Source organism: Rhinopithecus roxellana, chromosome 2, assembly GCF_007565055.1.
Source record: "Rhinopithecus roxellana isolate Shanxi Qingling chromosome 2, ASM756505v1, whole genome shotgun sequence".
Taxonomy (NCBI): Eukaryota; Metazoa; Chordata; class Mammalia; order Primates; family Cercopithecidae; genus Rhinopithecus; species Rhinopithecus roxellana.
This window is the reverse complement of record NC_044550.1, coordinates 46,984,718-47,004,364: the sequence shown is the minus strand read 5'-3', so window position 1 is coordinate 47,004,364 and position 19,647 is coordinate 46,984,718. Positions and strand designations below refer to the sequence as shown.

General features: G+C 41.2%; 1 protein-coding gene across 6 annotated transcripts in view; it reads right to left on the bottom strand.

Moving 5' to 3' along the window:
- The window catches only part of ABCG2 (ATP binding cassette subfamily G member 2 (Junior blood group)), a 140,558-nt gene that overhangs the window by 14,682 nt on the left and 106,229 nt on the right, over nucleotides 1-19,647 (bottom strand). For all 6 annotated transcript variants that reach the window (XM_030918643.1, XM_030918648.1, XM_030918645.1 and 3 more), the window contains 5 exons: nucleotides 15,459-15,616; nucleotides 11,886-12,037; nucleotides 9,002-9,103; nucleotides 7,338-7,588; nucleotides 1,110-1,192 (listed from right to left, as the gene is read on the bottom strand). In XM_030918643.1, coding sequence (XP_030774503.1) covers nucleotides 1,110-1,192; nucleotides 7,338-7,588; nucleotides 9,002-9,103; nucleotides 11,886-12,037; nucleotides 15,459-15,616 — 746 coding nt within the window. The remainder of the gene's footprint in view (nucleotides 1-1,109; nucleotides 1,193-7,337; nucleotides 7,589-9,001; nucleotides 9,104-11,885; nucleotides 12,038-15,458; nucleotides 15,617-19,647) is intronic.

The window sequence follows — 19,647 nt, the reverse complement described above, 5'->3', positions numbered from 1 at the left end:
AATTCTGGGTATATATCTGAATAACTGAAAGCAGGAACTAAAATAGTTTTGGGGGGGTTTTTTGTTTGTTTTTTTAAGAGACAGGGTCAAACTCTGTCACCCCAGGCTGGACTGCAGTGGTGCAATCATAGGCTCACTGCAGCCTAGAACTCCGGGACTCAAGCAATCCTCCCACCTCAGTCTCCCAAGTAGCTGGGACTACAGACACATGCCACCACACCTGGCTGAAAGAGATCTCTGTGGACCTAGGGAGCACTGTTTGCAACAGCCAAAAGGTGAAAGCAACCCAAGTTTCCATCAATAGATGAATGGAAAAACAAAATGTGCTATGCACATACAATGGAATATTATTCAACCTTACAAAGGAAAGAAATCTGACACATGCCACATGAATGAGCCATAAAGACAATAAGCTAAAGGAAATAAGCCAGTTACCAATGAATATCCACTGTATGATTCCACTTATATGAGGGTCTTAGAGTAGTCAGGTTCAGAGACAGAAAGTAGAATGATGACTGCCAGGGGTTAGGAGAGGCAGATGTGAGATGGGAAGTTATTGCTTAATGGGTACAGATATTCCATTTGAGAAGATGAAATGAATTCTAGAGCTGGATGGTGGTGATAGTTGCACAACAATGTAAATGTACTTAATGCCACTGAATGGTATATTTAAAAATAATTGGGCCAGGTGGAGTGGCTCACGCCTGTAATTCCAGCACTTTGGGAAGTCAAGGTGGGCGGACCCACCTGAGGTCAGGAGTTCAAAGCCAACCTGGCCAACATGGTGCAACGCCATCTCTACTAAAAATACAAAAATTAGCTGGGCATGGTGGTGGGTGCCTGTAGTCCCAGCTACTTGGGAGGCTGAGGCAGGAGAATTGCTTGAACCCGAGAGGTGGAGATTGCACTGGGCTGAGATCCTGCCACTGTACTCCAGCCTGGGCAACAGAGCATGACTCTGTCTCAAAAATAAACTGACTCATCCTACCCTCAATAAAAGAATGACATTTACACTATACTTGTCTTAAATTCAAATTCTTAATGGATTTTCATAAGATTGAAAAAAGTAACAGCACTTTCTTAAAATCAAAATCCAAACATTTACTTACCTGTTCTGAATTCCAGTAGAATCATTTTCTAGCCCAAAGTAAATGGCACCTATAACCAGTCCCAGTATGACTGTGACAATGATCTTTTCAAAAAGAAAAATGCAAAAAAAAAAAAAAGGAAAGAGTTTCAGTTAGAGATAAAAACTTATACACACAATTTATTAGTATAATATATATGGTTACATAATCAGATCTCGCCATTAAGATAAACACTCAATGGCTTGACCAATGTCCCTGGGAGAAAATAAAACAGCATACATTATTTAGACTGCTTCCTAAGTTAAAAATTAAGTTATCTGTGGTTTGGGGAGACTGGTAGGACACAAAGCACACTACTGGAACAGCTCTTCCTCCCATTGTACCACCCGGCAGTCAGTTCAGGGTCTGCTTCAGGTTACTGACCTTGTGAATACCACACAGGGTAGCAGAGCAATGCAAGACTTGGCAAAGTAAAGTCCAGGTGCCTAAGAGTTTTGACCCTGAACTGAACTCTCAACCTTTGTGCCAATGAATATGAGTCATTTTGTATTTCAAGAGGTTAAAGTGAAAACAGGATATCTTTATTCTTAACATTAAAAATAAATAAAAATTTTGAAGCACACATTAAAAAAATTCTAACAATGGAATTTTGCACAGTGAGGGAAGAGGGGTGAGATGGAGCCCGCCTATCCAACCTCTAGGGAGTCCATGCCTGCACTGGAAAAGTGCATTGTCACTGTCACCAAAGCATTCGGCCAGCTTTCTCTGTACACACTCCGCATGCTTCCACTACCCATCTCCTGTCACTGCTTCCTCATCGCTTCAGCCAGTGAGGCCTATAGCCAATGCTGCAGACCTAAGCTGCCAATTCTCTGCCGTTGTCACCATTCTTCACCACTCAGTAGATTTCTATAGCTCCTAAGGAGATTGGACAAACATCACTCTTGTTTCTAGGACACAGCATCTCTTAAGGACACTTCAATAAGCAAAGGGTTAAGGGTTATGTTATGAAATAATTTATTTGAGAAAATCCTACTTATATTTACTCATGAGTTAAATATTAAAAAACAAGAAATGGGCTGGGCATGGTGGCTCATGCCTGTAATCCCAGCACTTTGGGAGGCCGATGGGGCAGATTGCCTGAGCTCAGGAGTTTGAGACCAGCCTGGGCAACATGGTGAGACTCTGTCTCTACTAAAAAAAACACACACAAAAAAATTAGCCAGGCATGGTGGTGTACGCCTGTAGTCCCAGCTACTCAGGAGGCTGAGGCACAAGAATCACTTGAATCCTAGAGGTGGAGGTTGCAGTGAGCCGAGATCGTACCACTGCACTCCAGCCTGGGTGACAGAGTGAGACTGTCTCAAAAAATAAATTGATAAATAAATAAAAATTTTAAAAAAGGAGTGGTAATCTAAAGAAGACAAAATATCCTACCATATCTTGGAATCATCAAAGTTAAAAAAACGAAATCTCAATACTCCAACAGTCTAGTGGTATTAAGATTGAAAGTAACTGATCAAGGACACTTTTGGCATGAAGCACACCAAACTGCAAAAACAGTACCATGATCTGTGATAACTAGTTTGTGAATAACCTAGCATGGAAAGAACATTATTTCAATGTTTCTGCTTATGAGATATCTTTTAAAATTCACTTAGAAATTTTGGGGGGAAATCCATTATGCTGGCATATTTTCATTACCCTCAGAATATACTTCAACAGACCAAGCTTCCAAAATAAATGCAGATGACTGTATCCACATGCATTCATGCATGTGCATACAAGAGTCTATATTTTCACATAGTAAAACTGTCAAGAACATTCAATTCAGGATTTTTTTTTTTTTTTTTTTTTTTTTTGAGATGGAGTATTGCACTGTTGCCCCAGCTGGAGTGCAGTGGCACAATCTTGGCTCACTACAACCTCCACCTCCAGGGTTCAAGCGAATCTCCTGCCTCAGCCTCCCCAGCAAATGGGATTACATGTGCCACCCACCAAGCCCGGCTAATTTTTTGTACGTTTAGTAGAAATGGGGTTTCACTATGTTGGCCAGGCTGGTCTCGAACTCCTGACCTCATGATCCGCCCACCTTGGCCTCCCAAAGCGCTGGGATTACATGCATGAGCCACCATGCCCAACCCAGACTTTTCAAACTAAACATTCCACATGCTTTGTCAAGTTTTCATTCAAACTTGTTATACTAACACTGAGTATTATGATTAAGATGTTTCCTAACAGCTTCAAAGTTCTAAAAATGTTTTCAAAGTCAGCTTTCAAACATATTGACAAAATAATCAATCCCGTAACCTTGGCATGCTTTTATAAGGTGTGTCCGTGTTATTCTTTCTGGCATTAAAGAAAGGAAAACAAACACGCAAACTAAACAATGCACAAAGGAGTGCACAGACCCCATCTGCTTCCAAGTTGAGCTGTTCAGAAAACACTCTGCACCTTAAATGAACATGAAATCTTCTCATACAGATAATGCATTCATTCTAAGATTTTCCAAATACAACCTTTGGTAGCCACATTATCAGAGGCCAAATTTGAATCATATAAAGAAATAACTAGTTCAAGCCAAAGTGCAGCTGTAAAGCAACAGATACAAGATTTATCAGCAGAGAGTCATAAAACATTTTAACAACTCAATTTTCAAGAACTCAGAATTAAAACATACAAAATTATAAACCCTAAATCAGGAATCATTAAGCTATAGCCCACAGATCAAATAGGGCCAGCCACCTATCTTTGTTCACCCATGAGCTAAGAATGGTTTTTTACTTTATTTTTTATTATTTTTTAGAGACAAGGTCTCACTCTGTCACTCAGGCTGGAGTGCAGTGGTGTAATCATAGCTCACTGACATAGCTCACTGAAGCCTCAAAACTTCTGGTCTCAAGCAATCCTTCCACCTCAGCCTTTTGAGTAGCTAGGTCTACAGACATGCACCACCACACCTAGCTCATTTTACTAATCATTGAATAAAAAGTCAAAAAGAATACTATTTCGCACAATATAAAATTTACATGAAATTCAAATTTCAGTGCCCATGTATAATCTTTTATTGGAATAAAATGAAAGTTGCCTTTTTTTTTTTTTAAAAAGAGGTCTTGGTTGGACACGGTCTTGGTTGGACTCATACCTGTAATCCCAGCACTGTGGGAGGCTGAAGTGGGTGGACTCACCTGAGGTCAGGAGTTCGAAGCCAGCCTGGCCAACATGGTGTAATCCTGTCTCTACTAAAAATAAAAAAATTAGCTTGGCATGGTTGGCAGGTGCTTGTAGTCCCAGCTACTCAGAAGGCTGAGGCAGGAGAATTGCTTGAACCCAGGAGGCGGAGGTTACAGTGAGCCAACACCACACCACTGCACTCCAGTCTGGGCAACAGAGCATGACTCTCTCTCAAAAAAAAAAAAGAAAAAAAGATAGGGTCTTGTTTTATTGCCCAGGCTGTTCTCACACTCTTGGCCTCAAGCATCCTTCTGCCTTGGTCTCCCAAAGTGCTGGGATTATAGACATGAACCCCTGCACCTAGCCAGCCTTTCATTTATTATTGGAATACTGCCATATTTGTTTATTTACGTTATTAGCTATGGCTGCTTTCACACTAAAACGGCAGAGCTGACTACCTGAGACAAAGAGACAAAGACCACTTGGTCTTCAAAGCCTAAAATATTTTACTACCTGGTCCTTTACAAAATAAAAATAAAAAAGTTTGCCTACTCCTGCCCTAAGATAATATTCCAGTTTTTCACAAATCTAAACAAAACTTGTCCTGCTAAACAGATGTTTAGGGAGATCCAAGGTTCTATTCTTAATCTAAGAGACTGCCACTACTCTGAACGTGGCTGGAATTCCTTTTGTGAAAGTGAGTCCACTGATGAGGCAGGGAAGCTAAACCTGGAGGCACTAGGCCAGGTGTTAGCACTGGAAGGAAGCCCAGTATCAAAACACGCAGAATCTCAGTGTGTGAAAAACAGCTATGTTCCAATTATGCCCTCTCCAGAATTACCACATAGGTGATTTAGACAAGACATTTATAAACCACATTTTGAAGCAAGCTAGTTCAAGTTATTTTCCAAGTAAGCAAAATCTAACGCATACATCACACCAAAAGAGCAATTCATTACATCATTTCACCGTTGACAATAAGTAACCCAGGTTGATTCTACCAGACTGATTTCCAAATGATATCAAATCTATGCTCAAAGAATAAAATTTTACCCTCAATTGATAGTATGTAAAAGTCCCAATGTTCTGACAGAAACACCAAATTATAAGTACTAAAAACATTTGGAGCAATTAGCAGTATGGCTCAACTAGGGATACAAGCTCTTAGATATATTTATATATACACTTAATTAGCAGTATGGCTATACATACATATATGTGGCTATACATATATACATATATAATATGTATATACACACATAATATATATACACACACATATATATACACACACACACATAATTAGCAGTATCACTCAACTAGGGATACAAGCTCTTAGATATATTTATATATATACTTAGGTATGGAAATTATGATGCACAAGTTTAAACATCAGTAATATTTTACTATAGCCAACAACGTGCCATCTTTTAGTACTCAACAGAAACTCAATATTGTTCATAAAAATAACAGCCCCAAATTAACCAGCTAAATTGACTTCTTTGAAGACTAGACCAATAAATTGGGAGTACTTATGTTTTGGGTGACAGAGGGGTTAAGAATAACAGAAAAGGCCAGGCATGGTGGCTCACACCTGTGATTCCAGCTCTTTGGGAGGCCAAGGCAGGAGGATCACTTGAGCCCAGGAGATCCAGACCAGGACAACATAGTGAGACCCTGTTTCTACAAAAAATCAAAACATCAGCCAGGTGTTGTGTACACTTGTAGTCCCAGCTACTCGGGAGGCTGAAGTGTGAGGATCGCTTGAGCCAAGAGTTTGGGGTTGCAGTGAGCTATGATTGCACCACTGCACTCCAGCATGAGTGACAGAGTGAGACTCAGTCTCTAAAAACAAAACAAAAAAAATGTTTAAAGAAAAGAATGACAAAAACCATAAGGAGTAATAATCACCAACTATCACTAGAGCCAACCAAAGAATAAAGAAACATTATCTCATTTTGATTAACAGAAAGTTAATCTAACAATGAATAGCCTTGTTCTGTGAACTCAAATGTGCTTACTATGTTTGTATGATCTGTAAACTGTCTAAGGAAGGTCAATGATAAGGAATAGCACTTTGCACACAGGCTCTTGGAGTGGCCAGCACATACTCCCTTCAGGTGTATTCAGTGACAGTAGGTGAAGGTTTCCCTGATCACCTGATTCCAACTGCAAATTAACCTTCTTCTCCCTACTTCTCTCTCTTCCTCCCCTTTCTCCACCCCTTCTCTGCTTAAAGTTTCCCCATAGTTCCTTCTACCATCTAACATGCTATGTATTTAATTTATTTATTATTTATCACACCTGTCTTCCTCAGAAAATTAGCTCCATGAGCAGAGTTTTATTTTTGCCCATTTTGTTCACTACTGGATTCACATCCCTAAAGCACAGCACAGGCCCTACAAGAACATGTTGAATGAACCAGTGAACGAAAGTGAACAGCTACCTGGAAAACTCCAAACATGGCTGACATTTCTTTCACAGTTTCCCAAAAAAAAAAAAAAAACCATATTTCTACTCAGATTATTCATTACAGCTTGTCTAAATCACAAAACTTCTGAGTTAGGGTAGTCTAAGAAACCACTAAAAAAAAAGAAGCTGGCCAGATATGGTGGCTCACACCTATAATCCTAGAATTGTGGGAGACTGAGACAGAAGAATCACTTGAACCCATGAGTTCAAGACCAGCCTAGGCAACACAGCGAAACCCCTTCTCTACACAAAACACAAAAATTAGCTGGATGTGGTGTGATGTGCCTGTAGTCCCAGCTGTTCAGGAGGCTGAGGTGTGAGGATCACTTGAGCCCAGGGAGGTCAGGGCTGCAGTGAGCTGAGTTCATGCCACTGCACTCCAGCCTGGGCAACAGAGTGAGACTCTGTCTCAAAAAAACAGAAGCTTTCCAAACGTAAAACTTAATTGTCCTTTATTTGTTCTGCTGACTGGTTCTATATCCCAGGTGGAGTGAAGATAACAAATAACTGGAAGGGTGGGTAGAAGATGAACATATCCTGAAGCAGATGATAACAGAACCACATTGTTCCCATTTGAGTATTTCAAAAGAATCTGCTGGTTACCTGAGCTATAGAGGCCTGGGGATTACCCAGCAAGTTTTTGAATGAACGCTTGGAAACCCATCTGAGCTGATGACAGAAGGAGGTGGTGTAGCTGATCTCCTTGAAGACTGTGATCTTCTTCTTCTTCTCACCCCCGGAAAGTTGATGTAATTCAGCTTTTGTCTCTTTGTAGAAGGAGGAGTTGACATAAATCTCGGCTAATTTTTCTATGAGTGGCTTATCCTGCTTGGAAGGCTCTATGATCTCCGTGGCTTTGCAATCAGTGGATAAAAAGGAAACATGAACAAAATAACAACTAATTTAGCCCATTTTTTCTGTGACCGCTTTCTTGGATTCTTCCCTAACACCTTCATTCTAAAGCTTTAGAAAGAAAAAATAGGCCAGGCACAGTGGATCATGCCTGTAATCTCAGCACTTTAGGAGGCTGAGGTGGGTGGATCACAAGGTCAGGAGTTCGAGACCAGCCTAACCAATATGGGGAAACCCCATCTCTACTAAAAATACAAAAAAAAATTAGCCTGGTGTGGTGGTGCGTGCCTGTAATCCCAGCTACTCAGGAGGCTGAGGCAAGAGAATTGCTTGAACTCGGGAGGTGGAGGTTGCAGTGAGCTGAGATCACACTACTGCACTCCAGCCTGTGTGAGACAGCAAGACTCCATCTCAAAAAAAGGAAAAATAGAAATAAAAAATTATGAGCTCTGTCATTAGAAAAGTATAACAGGTCAGGCACAGTGGCTCACTCCTGTAATCCCAGTATTTTGCAAGGCAGAGGGAGGAGGATCATGCGAGGCCAGGAATTCAACACCAGCCTGAGCAATGAAACGAGACCCTGTCTCTATAAAAATAAATAAAGTAAGTAATAAATTAAAATATATATTTAAAAAGAGAAAAAGAAATAAAAAGAAAAGTACAGAGAACTAGGCTGTCTCCTGCCATAGTCTTATGAATATAGCAAACCCACTGATGTTTTCCTATTTGACCTTAATTCTTTTAAAACAGACTTCTTACCATAGAGTTCTAATTCTTAATATAAAACTCTGGTCATGGCTGGGGGTGGTGGCTCACTTCTGTAATCCCAACACTTTGGGAGGCCAAGGTGGGAGGATCACTTGAGGTCAGGAGTTCGAAACGAGCCTGACCAACAGCGTGAAACTCCACCTCTACTAAATATACAAAAATTAGCTGGGTGTGGTGGCACAGGCCTGTAATTCTAGTTGCTCGGGAAGCTGAAGCAGGAGAATGGCTTGAACCCAGGAGGCAGAGGGTGCAGTGAGCCGAGATAGCACCATTGCACTCCAGCCTTGGTGACAAGAGCTAGATTCCGTCTCAAAAAAAAAAAAAAAAAAAAAAAAAATCTGGTTGTTGCTTCCTACTATATGCAAATGCATACATTGCCAAGTTTATTTTAAAAACCCTATACAAACAGTGAGCATTTTAAAAAATGTTAACTCCTCTTGGAACTGACAATACCATATAAATTCTCATTTATAAATTAAATCAAAAACACCAGCAGCACTCACAGACAACAAAATGTTTGTGTTGACTGGGATCAGAAGACTGCATTAACAGAAATTCACGAAGTCACATTTTAATTAGCCACCACATTGTTAAATTTCAGCCAATTCAATTAGGCAAAAATCTGGGACTGTAACACATTCATATACCTTTAAAGTCTTCTTCTCTGTTTAATGCCACGGCAGTGGAATCTCCATTAATGATGTCCAAGAAGAAGTCCGCAGGGTTATTATAGGCCTCACAGTGATAACCTATGAAAGAAGGCAGCCCAAAAACACAAACATGATGGTCATGGAAAATAAAGAGAAGTCACTTTCAGAGGGCAAGGGAGGTGAGGCTAGAGAAGACAGAATCTAACGACTTCTCCCTAACTTTCTTTCTCTCTTCTTCCCCCACTAATTTTACCCTTTCTTTTTATATATTCAATCACACTATATATATATATATATTTGGTTTCTTTTTTTTTTTTTTTGAGACAGGGTCTCCCTCTGTCACCCAGGCTGGAATGTGGTAGGGGATCTTGGTTCACTGAAACCTCTGCCTCCCGAGTTCAAGTGATTCTCCTGCCTCAGCCTCCCAAGTAGGTGGGATTAGAAGCGTGCACGACCGCATCCAACTAATTTTTGTACTTTCAGTAGAGACAGGGTTTCACCATGTTCGACCAGTTCGAGGCTGGTCTCTAACTCCTGGCCTCAAGTGATCCACCCATAAGTGCTGGGATTACAGGCATGAGCCACTGTGCCCAGCCTATCACACAATATTTCAGCAATTCTTTGTCTCCAGGCTGAAAAACAAAAGAAAAGGAAAGGAAAGGAAAAGAAAAGAAGAAAAGAAAAGAAAGGAAAAGAAAAGAAAAGAAAAAAAAAAAGGAAAAGGAAAAGGAAAAGAAGAAAACACTCCAAGCCAACCTTGGATTTGCAGGGCATTTTGCATTAGTGCTTGGTCCTTACCTATCGTAATTCATGAGACCTGAAATAGCTATCAGTATGCTCTGGTGCTTAACAGTACTTCCTCAAAAATCTAAATATAGACCCAAGAAAAAAATACCAAAAGCCCAGGTGTGTTTTGCTCTCTGAGTTCACCTAGGGAATGCCAGAATGATGGAACCCACATCAGCAATGACTGCTTCCCCACATACTAAATTCAGAGGTCCAGGGCCAGGTGCAGTGGCTCACATCTGCAATCCCAGCACTTTGGGAGGCCGAGACCGGCAAATCACTTGAGCCCAGGAGTTTGAGACCAACATAGCCAACATGGCAAAACCCCATTTATACTAAAAACACAAAAATTAGCCAGGTGTGTTGGCTTATGACAATAATCTCAGCTACTAGGGAGGCTGAGGCACAAGAATCGCTTGAACCTGGGAGGCGGAAGTTGCAGTGAGCTCAGAAAGCACCACTGCACTCCAGCCTGGGCGACAGAGTGAGACCTTGTCTCAAAAGTAAATTAATTAATTAATTCCAAAATCCAAATCAACTGCTGTGCTGCTATAATTCCAAATAGAGAACAAATCCCCTGAGCAGTATTCTCGATAGAACATGGCCAGCACAGCACACCTGAACCGTTCAGCTTCAGATAATGAGATCATCTGAACTCAGTGTGGCCTGAAATCTGACTCTTAGCTAATCCCCTTTTTTAAAAACTAAGAAACATGGCCAATGAATATCTAAAATTATATTTAGGATCATAGGGAATCATTTATAATCATATCCAAATATCTCTAAAATGAGGCAGACCACACAAGCCATTAAAAAAACTCGCATATTTCTATCTAAAATTTTAAAAATCACACATTTCAATTTAAAATAAAAAGAATCATGCAGTCCAAGATTGTTAGAAATTTTGGTCCATCTAAGTCAGGTTTAGGACTAACCACTGTATTGACCGATACCCACTCAAGCGCTAAAGTTGCAATCTACAGTTACCAGAAAATTAAGTAGTGTCTGCCGGGCATGGTGGCTCACACCTGTAATCCCAGCACTTTGGGAGGCCATGGCAGATTGCTTTAGCTCAGGAGTTTGAGACCATCCTGGGCAACATGGCAAGACCCCGACTCTACAAAAAATACAAAAATTAGCTAGCTATGGTGGCATGTGCCTATAGTCCCAGCTGCTTGGGCGGCTGAGGTGGGAGGATGGCTTGAGCCCGGGGGGTTGAGGCTCAAGGAGTGAGTCAAGATTGTGCCACTGTACTCCAGCCTGGGTGACAGAGTGAGATCCCATCTCAAAAGAAAAAAACAAACAAACCCTAAAAAACAAAATTGGCTGGGTGCAGTGGCTCACACCTATAATCCTAGCACGTTGGGCAGCCCAGGCGGCGGATCAGAAGGTCAGGAGATCAAGACCATCCTGGCTAACATGGTGAAACTCCGTCTCTACTAAAAAAATACAAAACAATGAGCCCGGCGTGGTGGCAGGCGCCTGTAGTCCCAGCTACTCAGGAGGCTGAGGCAGGAGAATGGCGTGAACCCAGGAGGCGGAGCTTGCAGTGAGCCAAGATCACATCATTGCACTCCAGCCTGGGTGACAGTGCGAGATTCCATCTCAAAAAAAAATAATAAAAATAAAAATAAATACAATTAAGTAGCATCTCCATGAGTGCTCATCAAGGCAGACCAACATCATGTGCAAGGGGAAAAAATTATAAGGCCTCATCTGTTATATGGTCAAGAAGACAACCATATTAGGCCTTTCCAAAAATGTTCAAGTGACAGAATAACTGGCTATAAGGCCAACATATTAATTACTGAGCTTTTAAGAAATGGTCACTATAACTAGGAAGCAGAATATAGGCCCAGCAGAAATACTCATACACGCATGCACATTCAAATAGGACAAGAAAGATACCTCAATAACAAGCTGTGGTGCACAATGAAGAAAAATACTAGCACCAAATGGAACAAATATATTTTGAAGTGATGGATTCTCATGGTATGTCTACCCAAAGACCAAACAGCACTCCTGCACACCCGCTTTGCTCTCCTTCAGGATTCTATTAATGAAGGGTTTTACAGCATTAAAAAGTCAACCATACCAGCTGATTCAAAGTATCCCAAGGCCTCCTGAGCAGGCCCATGGAACATAAGTCTTCCTGAGGCCAATAAGGTGAGGCTATCAAACAACTTGAAGATGGAATATCGAGGCTGATGAATGGAGAAGATGATTGTTCGTCCCTGCTTAGACATCCTAGGTTAAAAGTGAGACAATAATGAGTCATTAAATATCTGAAACTTGTACTTCTTGGTAACATACTCCATTCTTGCCTTTAGATTGTTTGCTTCTAGTTCAACTTGACTTTGTCTTACTAACTTTTCTTCTCATATTATTTACCTATAGTTAGGAAACCTAAATTCAAAGCTTTTGTTAAAACAGAATAGGAATTTTCAAAGTATGTTGCATTGACAATCTAGAATCAACTAGAATGGTTATTAAAAATGCAGATTCTAGGACAGTCTTCCCAAACATTGAATTAGAATCTCTGAGAGTAGGTCTAGGGAATCTGCATTTTAAGAAGCAACCCAGGTAATCTGCAAGTATTTTCAAGATTTGAGAACTAACCATGGACTACATATTAAAACGGTCATATATCTCATTCTGACTTATCATTTAGGTCTTCTGGCTCTTTAAAAATTAGTTTTCACTCTTCTGCCCTAATAATGCAATTAACATAACTGAGTACTTACTATGTCTTTGCTAAATACTTTAGAGATAACTTCATTTCAATTTTCACAGTATTGTTATGAGGCAGTTCTAATATTATTATTATTACCCTCATTTTATAAATATGTCTTAAAGGATCAAGCAACTAAGCAACTGGCCAAGGGATCACTGTTAGTAAGAGACAAGGCTGGGATTTAATCTCTGGTCTAAGTCCATGGCCAAAACAGTGCTAACTTACCTTTTCACAGGAGTTATGACTTACAGGTTGATAAGGTTTGGCTGTGTGCCCACCCAAATCTCACCTTCAATTATAACAATCCCCATGTATCAAGGGCAGGGGCAGGTGGAGATAACTGAATCATGGGGGCAGTTCCCCCATACTATTCTCATGGTACTGACAATGTTTCACAAGATCTGATGGTTTTATAAATGGGAGTTCCCCTGCACAAGCTCTCTTGCCTGCCGCCATGTACAACATGCCTTTGCTGCTTCTTTGCCTTCTGCCATAATTGTGAGGTCTCCCCAGCCATGTGCAACTGTGAGTCCATGAAACTTCTTTCCTTTATAAATTATCTAGTGTCAGGTATGTCTTTATTAACAGACATACCTAGCAGACATGAGAACAGACTAATACAGTAAATTGGTACTGGTAGAGTAGGATGCTGCTGTAAGATACCCAAAAATCTGGAAGCTACTTTGGAACTGGGTAACAGGTAGAAGTTGGAACAGTTTGGAGGGCTAAGAAGAAGACAGGAAGATGTGGGAAAATTTGGAAACTCCAGAGACTTGTTGAATGGCTTTGACCAAAATGCTGATAGCGATATGGACAATCAAGTCCAGGTTGAGGTGGTCTCAGATGGAGATGAGGAACTTGTTGGGAACTGGAATAGAGGTGACTCTTGCTATGTTTTAGCAAAGAGATTGGTGGCATTTTGCCCCTGTCCTAGATATTTGTGGAACTGTGAACTTGAGAGAGATGACTTAGAGCATCTAGCATAAGAAATTTCTAAGCAACAAAGCATTCAAGAGGTGACTCAGGTGTGTTAAAAGCATTCGGTTTTATTCACTCACAAATATATGGTTTGAAATTAGAACTTATGTTTAAAAGAGAAGCAGAGCATAAAAGCTCAGAAAATTTGCAGCCCGATGATGCAATAAAAAAGAAAAAATCCATTTTCTGAGGAGAAATTCAAACCTGCTACAGAAATTTGCATAAGTAACAGGGAGCCAAATGTCAGTCACCAAGATAATGGGGAAAATGTCTCCAGGGCATGTCAGAGGTCTTTACAGCAGCCCCTCCCATCACAGGCTCAGAGGCATAGGAGGAAAAAATGGTTTCCTGGGCCAGGCCCAGGGCCTTACTGCTTCATGCAGTCTCGAGACTTGGTGCTGTATGTTCCAGCCATGGTTAAAGGGGACCAACAGAGAGTTCAGGCTGTTGTTTCAGAGAGTGCAAGACTCAAGCTTTGGTGGCTTCCATGTAGTGTTAGGCCTGCCCTCCGCCTAGATTTCAGAGGATGTATGGAAATACCTGGATGTCCAGGCAGAAGTCAACTTCAGGGCTGGAGCCCTCATGGAGAACCTCTGCTAGAGCAGTGCAGATGGGAAATGTGGGGTGGGAGCCCCTACACAGGGCCCCCAGTGGGGCACTGCCTAGTGGAGTAGTGAGAAGAGGGCCATCATAGCTTAAGACCCCAGAATGGTAGATCCAACAACAGCTTGCACTGTGCATCTGGAAAAGCCACAGACACTCAATATCAGCCCGTGAAAGCAGCCACGCGAGGGGCTGTACCCTGAAAATCCACAAGGCCAGAGCCTCCCAAGGCCCTTGGAGCCCATCTCTTGCATCAGTGTGACTTGGATGTGAGATATGGAATCAAAGAAGATAATTTCAGAGCTTTAAGATTTGACTGCCCCTTTGTATTTTGGACTTGCACAGGACCTGTAGCCCCTCCATTTTGGCCATTTTCTCCCATTTGGAACAGATGTATTTACCCAATGCCTGTACTCCTGTTGTATCTAGGAAGTTACTAACTTGCTTTTGATTTTACAGGCTCATAGGTGGACAGAACTTGCCCTGTCTCAGATGAAACTTTAGATCGTGAACTTCTGAGTTAAAGCTGAAATGAACTTTGGGAGACTCTTGGGAAGGCATGATTGGTTTCAAACTGTGAGGACATGAGATTTGGGAGGGAGGGACCAGGGGTGGAATGATATGTGTCCCCACCCAAATCTCACTTTGAATTGTAATAATATTTGTAATAATTATAATAACAATACACAGGTAGAAGAAGGGCCAAAATCACTGTTCGAAACTGTTACTATTCAAAATATTATATGTGAAGAGTCACTTCAATTTTAACATTTTCTAAGAACCTACTGTATGCTAGCATGTATACAAAGACATTCTGCCTCAAAGAGGATCAGGCCAGTAGGTCAACAATTTCAGCACAATATGAAACAGAAGAAGCTAAGGATTCCTGGTAAGCAAAATGGGAGACTCACAACCCAGTCTGAAGATGATATAAGCAGAGTAAAAAAGGCCCAACAGGAGAAAGTTAAGAAGAAAAAGCACTGAAGGTGGAAGAATAAGATGAAAAAGATGTGAAATAAAAAAGTCTACTCAGAAAACTACAAAATGTTCAGTGTTACAGAGCAGAGAGATAGAAAAAATGTGTATGTGTGTATCTGTTGGTGTTGAGTAAAAAAGCTAAAGAGACAGCACAAAACAGGCCCAACCCTGCCCCCACCCTCATCACAGCAATCCTTCCCTACACTCTTACCTGCTTTGTTTTTCTTGATAATGCTTTTCACTTCTCAAGTGACTTTCCCTCCAACAGAAGAGGAAGAAATTGTTTTGATCATTTCTGAACCCCCTGCACCAAGAATATCTGGGACATAGTAGTGATAAGATATTAACTAAAGATAATGTTCCCATAGCATTTACCTTTTCAGGAGCAAAAGGACAGCATTTGCTGTGCTTGAGTCTAAGCCCGTTGTAGGCTCGTCCAAGAACAAGATGGAAGGATCAGTGATAAGCTCCATTCCTATACTAGTCCTTTTTCTTTCTCCTCCAGACACACCACGGATAAACTGAGTTCCAACCTAAATCACAAATATTATAATTGTCAATGATAACAACCAGTCACTACTGTTTGGTGAGCTCCTAACATGTGCCAGTCCTGTAAGAGACAGTTTATCTCATTAAGTTCATTTATTCTGAACAGCAAATAAGTGGATACCTGGCAGATAAAGTAGGTTTCTCTTTTATCAGATGAGTGAACTTAGGTTCAGGTCACAGCTGGTCAGTAACTAAGCCTGATACAAAGCACCTCCTTGGGTGAGGCATAGAAGTGCAAGGGGTCGGGGAAGTACCTCCCCTAGTCAAGGAAAGCCATGAGGGACTGTGCCATGAGGGATGGTGTATTCCAGCCCAGACACTGCACTTTTCCCATGATATTCACAACCCGCAGACCAGGAGATTCTCACAGGTGCCTATGCCACCAGGGTCCTGGGTTTCAACCACAAAACTGGGCGGCCATTTGGGCAGATACTAATAGCTGCAGGAGTTTTTTTTTCATACCCCAGTGGCACCTGGAATGCCAGTGAGACAAAACTGTTTACTGCCCTGGAAAGGGGGCTGAAGCCAGGGAGCCAAGTGGTCTAGCCCGGCTCAGAAGATCCCAGCCCCACAGAGACCAGCAAGCTAAGATCCACTGGCTTGAAATTCTAACTGCCAGCACAGCAGTCCAAAGTCAACCTGGGAAGCTTAAGCTTGGTAGGGGGAATGGCGTCCACCATTACTGAGGCTTGAGTAGGCCCTCACAGTGTAAACAAAGCCGCCAGGAAATTCGAACTGGGTGGAGCCCACCACAGCTCAGCAAAGCCACTGTAGCCAGACTGCCTCTCTAGATCCCTCCTCTCTAGCCAGGGCATCTCTGAAAGAAAGGCAGCAGCTCCAGTCAGGGGCATATAGATAAAACTCCCACCTCCCTGGGACAGAGCAGGAGGCTGCGGGCACAGCTTCAGCAGATTTAAACGTTCCTGACTGCCGGCTCTGAAGAGAGCAGTGAATCTCCCAGCACAGTGCTAGACCGCTGCTAAGGAACAGACTACCTCCTCAAGTGGATCCTTGACCCCTGTGCCTCCTGATTGGGAAACACCTCCCAGCAGGGGTCCACAGACACTTCATACAGGAGAGCTCCAGCTGGCAACTGGTGGGTGCCCCTCTGGGAACAATGCTTCCAGAGGAAAAAACAGGCAGCAATCTTTGCTGTTCTACAACCTCCGCTAGTGATACCCTGGCAAACAGGGTCTGGAGTGGACCTGCAGCAAACTCCAGCAGACCTACAGCAGAGGGGCCTGTTAGAAGGAAAACTAACAAACAGAAAGGAATAGCATCAACATCAACAAAAAGGATGTCCACACTAAAATCCCATCCAAAGGTCACCAGCATCAAAGACCAAAGTTAGATAAATCCATGAAGATGAGGAAAAACCTATGCAAAAAGGCGGAAAATTTCAAAAATCAGAACGCCTCTTCTCCTCCAAAGGATCACAACTCCTCACCAGCAAGGGAACAAAACTGGATGGAGAATGAGTTTGATGAATAGACAGAAGTAGGCATCAGAAGGTGGGTAATAACAAACTCCTCTGAGCTAAAGGAGCATGTTCACGTTCTAACCCAATGCAAGGGAGCTAAGAACGTTGAAAACAGGATAGAGGAATTGCTAACTAGAATAACCAGTTTAGAGAAGAATATAAATGACCTGATGAAGCTGAAAAACACAGCACGAGAACTTCGTGAAGCAAACACAAGTATCAATAGCCAAATCAATCAAGCGGAAGAAAGGATATCAGAGATTGAAGATCAACTTAATGAAATAAAGCATGAAGACAAGATTAGAGAAAAAAGAATGAAAACGAACAAACAAAGCCTCCAAGAAATATGGGACTACGTGAAAAGACAAACCCTATGTTTGATTGGTTACCTGAAAGTGATGGGGAGAATGGAACCAAGTTGGAAAACACTCTTCAGGATATTATCCAGAAGAACCTCCCCAACCTAGCAAGATGGGCCAACATTCTAATTCAGTAAATACAGAGAACACCACAAAGATACTCCTCGAGAAGAGCAACCCCAAGACACATAATCGTCAGACTCATGAAGGTTGAAATGAAGGAAAATATGTGAAGGGCAGCCAGAAAGAAAGGTTGGGTTACCCACAAAGGAAAGACCATCAGACTAACAGCAGATCTCTCTGCCAAAACCCTGTAAGTCAGAAAAGAGTGGGGACCAATATTCAAAATTCTTAAAGAAAAGAATTTTTCACCCAGAATTTCATATCCAGCCAAACTAAGCTTCATAAGCGAAGGAGAAATAAATTCCTTTACAGACAAGCAAGGGCTGAGGGATTTTGTCACTACCAGGCCTGCCTCAAAAGAGCTCCTCAAGGAAGCACTAAACATGGAAAGGAAAAACTAGTACCAGTGACTGCAAAAACATACCAAGTTGTAAAAACCATCAACACTATGAAGAAACTGCATCAACTAATGGGCAAAATAACCAGCTAACATCATATTCACAGGATCAAATTCACACATAACAATATTAACCTTAAATATAAATGAGCTAAATACCCCAGTTAAAAACACAGACTAGCAAATTGGATAAAGAGTCAAGACCCATTGGTGTGCCATATTCAGGAGACCCGTCTCATATGAAACACACACATAGGCTCAAAATAAAGAGATGGAGGAAGATCTACCAAGCAAATGGAAAGCAAAAAAAAGCAGGCATTGCAATCCCAGTCTCTGGTAAAAGATTTTAAAGCAACAAAGATCAAAAAAGACAAAGAAGGGCATTACCTAATGGTAAAGGGATCAATTCAACAAGAAGAGCTAACTATCCTAAATATATAGGCACCCAATATAGAAGCACCCAGATTCATAAAGCAAGTCCTTACAGACTACAAAGAGACTTAGACTCCCACACAATAACAGTGGGAAACTTTAACACCCCACTGTCAATATTAGACAGATCATCAAGACAGAAAATTAACAAGGATATTCAGGACTTGAACTCAGCTCTGGACCAAGTGAACCTAATAGATACCTACAAACAAACAAACAAAAAGCCTCACTCAAAACCACACAACTACATGGAAACTGAACAACCTGCTCCTGAATGACTACTGAGTAAATAACAAAATGAAGCCAGAAATAAATAAATTCTTTGAAACCAATGAGAACAAAGACACAACATACTAGAATCTCTGGGACATAACTAAAGCAGTGTTTAGAGGGAAATTTATAGCACTAAATGCCCACAGGAGAAAGTGCGAAAGATCTAAAATCGACACCCTAACATCACAATTAAAAGAACTAGAGAAACAAGAGCAAACAAGTTCAAAAGCTAGCAGAAGACAAGAAATAACTAAGATCAGAGCAGAACTGAAGGAGATAGAGACAGGAAAAAACCCTTCAAAAAAATCAATGAATCCAGAGGCTGGTTTTTTGAAAAGTTTAACAGAATAGATAGAGCACAAGCTAGACTAATAAAGAAGAGAGAAGAATCAAATAGATATATTAAATAATGAAAAAGGGGATATAATCACTGATCCCACAGAAATACAAACTACCATCAGAGAATACTATAAACACCTCTATGCAAATAAACCATAAAATCTAGAAGAAATGGATTTTCCTGGACACATATACCCTCCCAAGACTAATCAAGGAAGAAGTCGAATCCCTGAATAGACCAATAGCAAGTTCTCAAATTGAGGCAGTAATTAATAGCCTACCAACCAAAAAAAATCCAGGACCAGATGGATTCACAGCCGATTTCTACCACAGGTACAAAGAGGAGCTGGTACCATTCCTTCTGAAACTATTCCAAACAATAGAAAAAGAGGGACTCCTCCCTAACTCATTTTATGAGGCCAGCATCATTCTAACACCAAAACCTGGCAGAGATACACAAAAAAAGAAAATTTCAGGCCAATATCCCTGATGAACATCAATGCAAATATCCTCAACAAACTACTGGCAAACCAAATCCAGTAGCACATCAAAAACCTTACCCACCACGATCAAGTTGGCTTCATCCCTGGGATGCAAGGCTGGTTGAACATA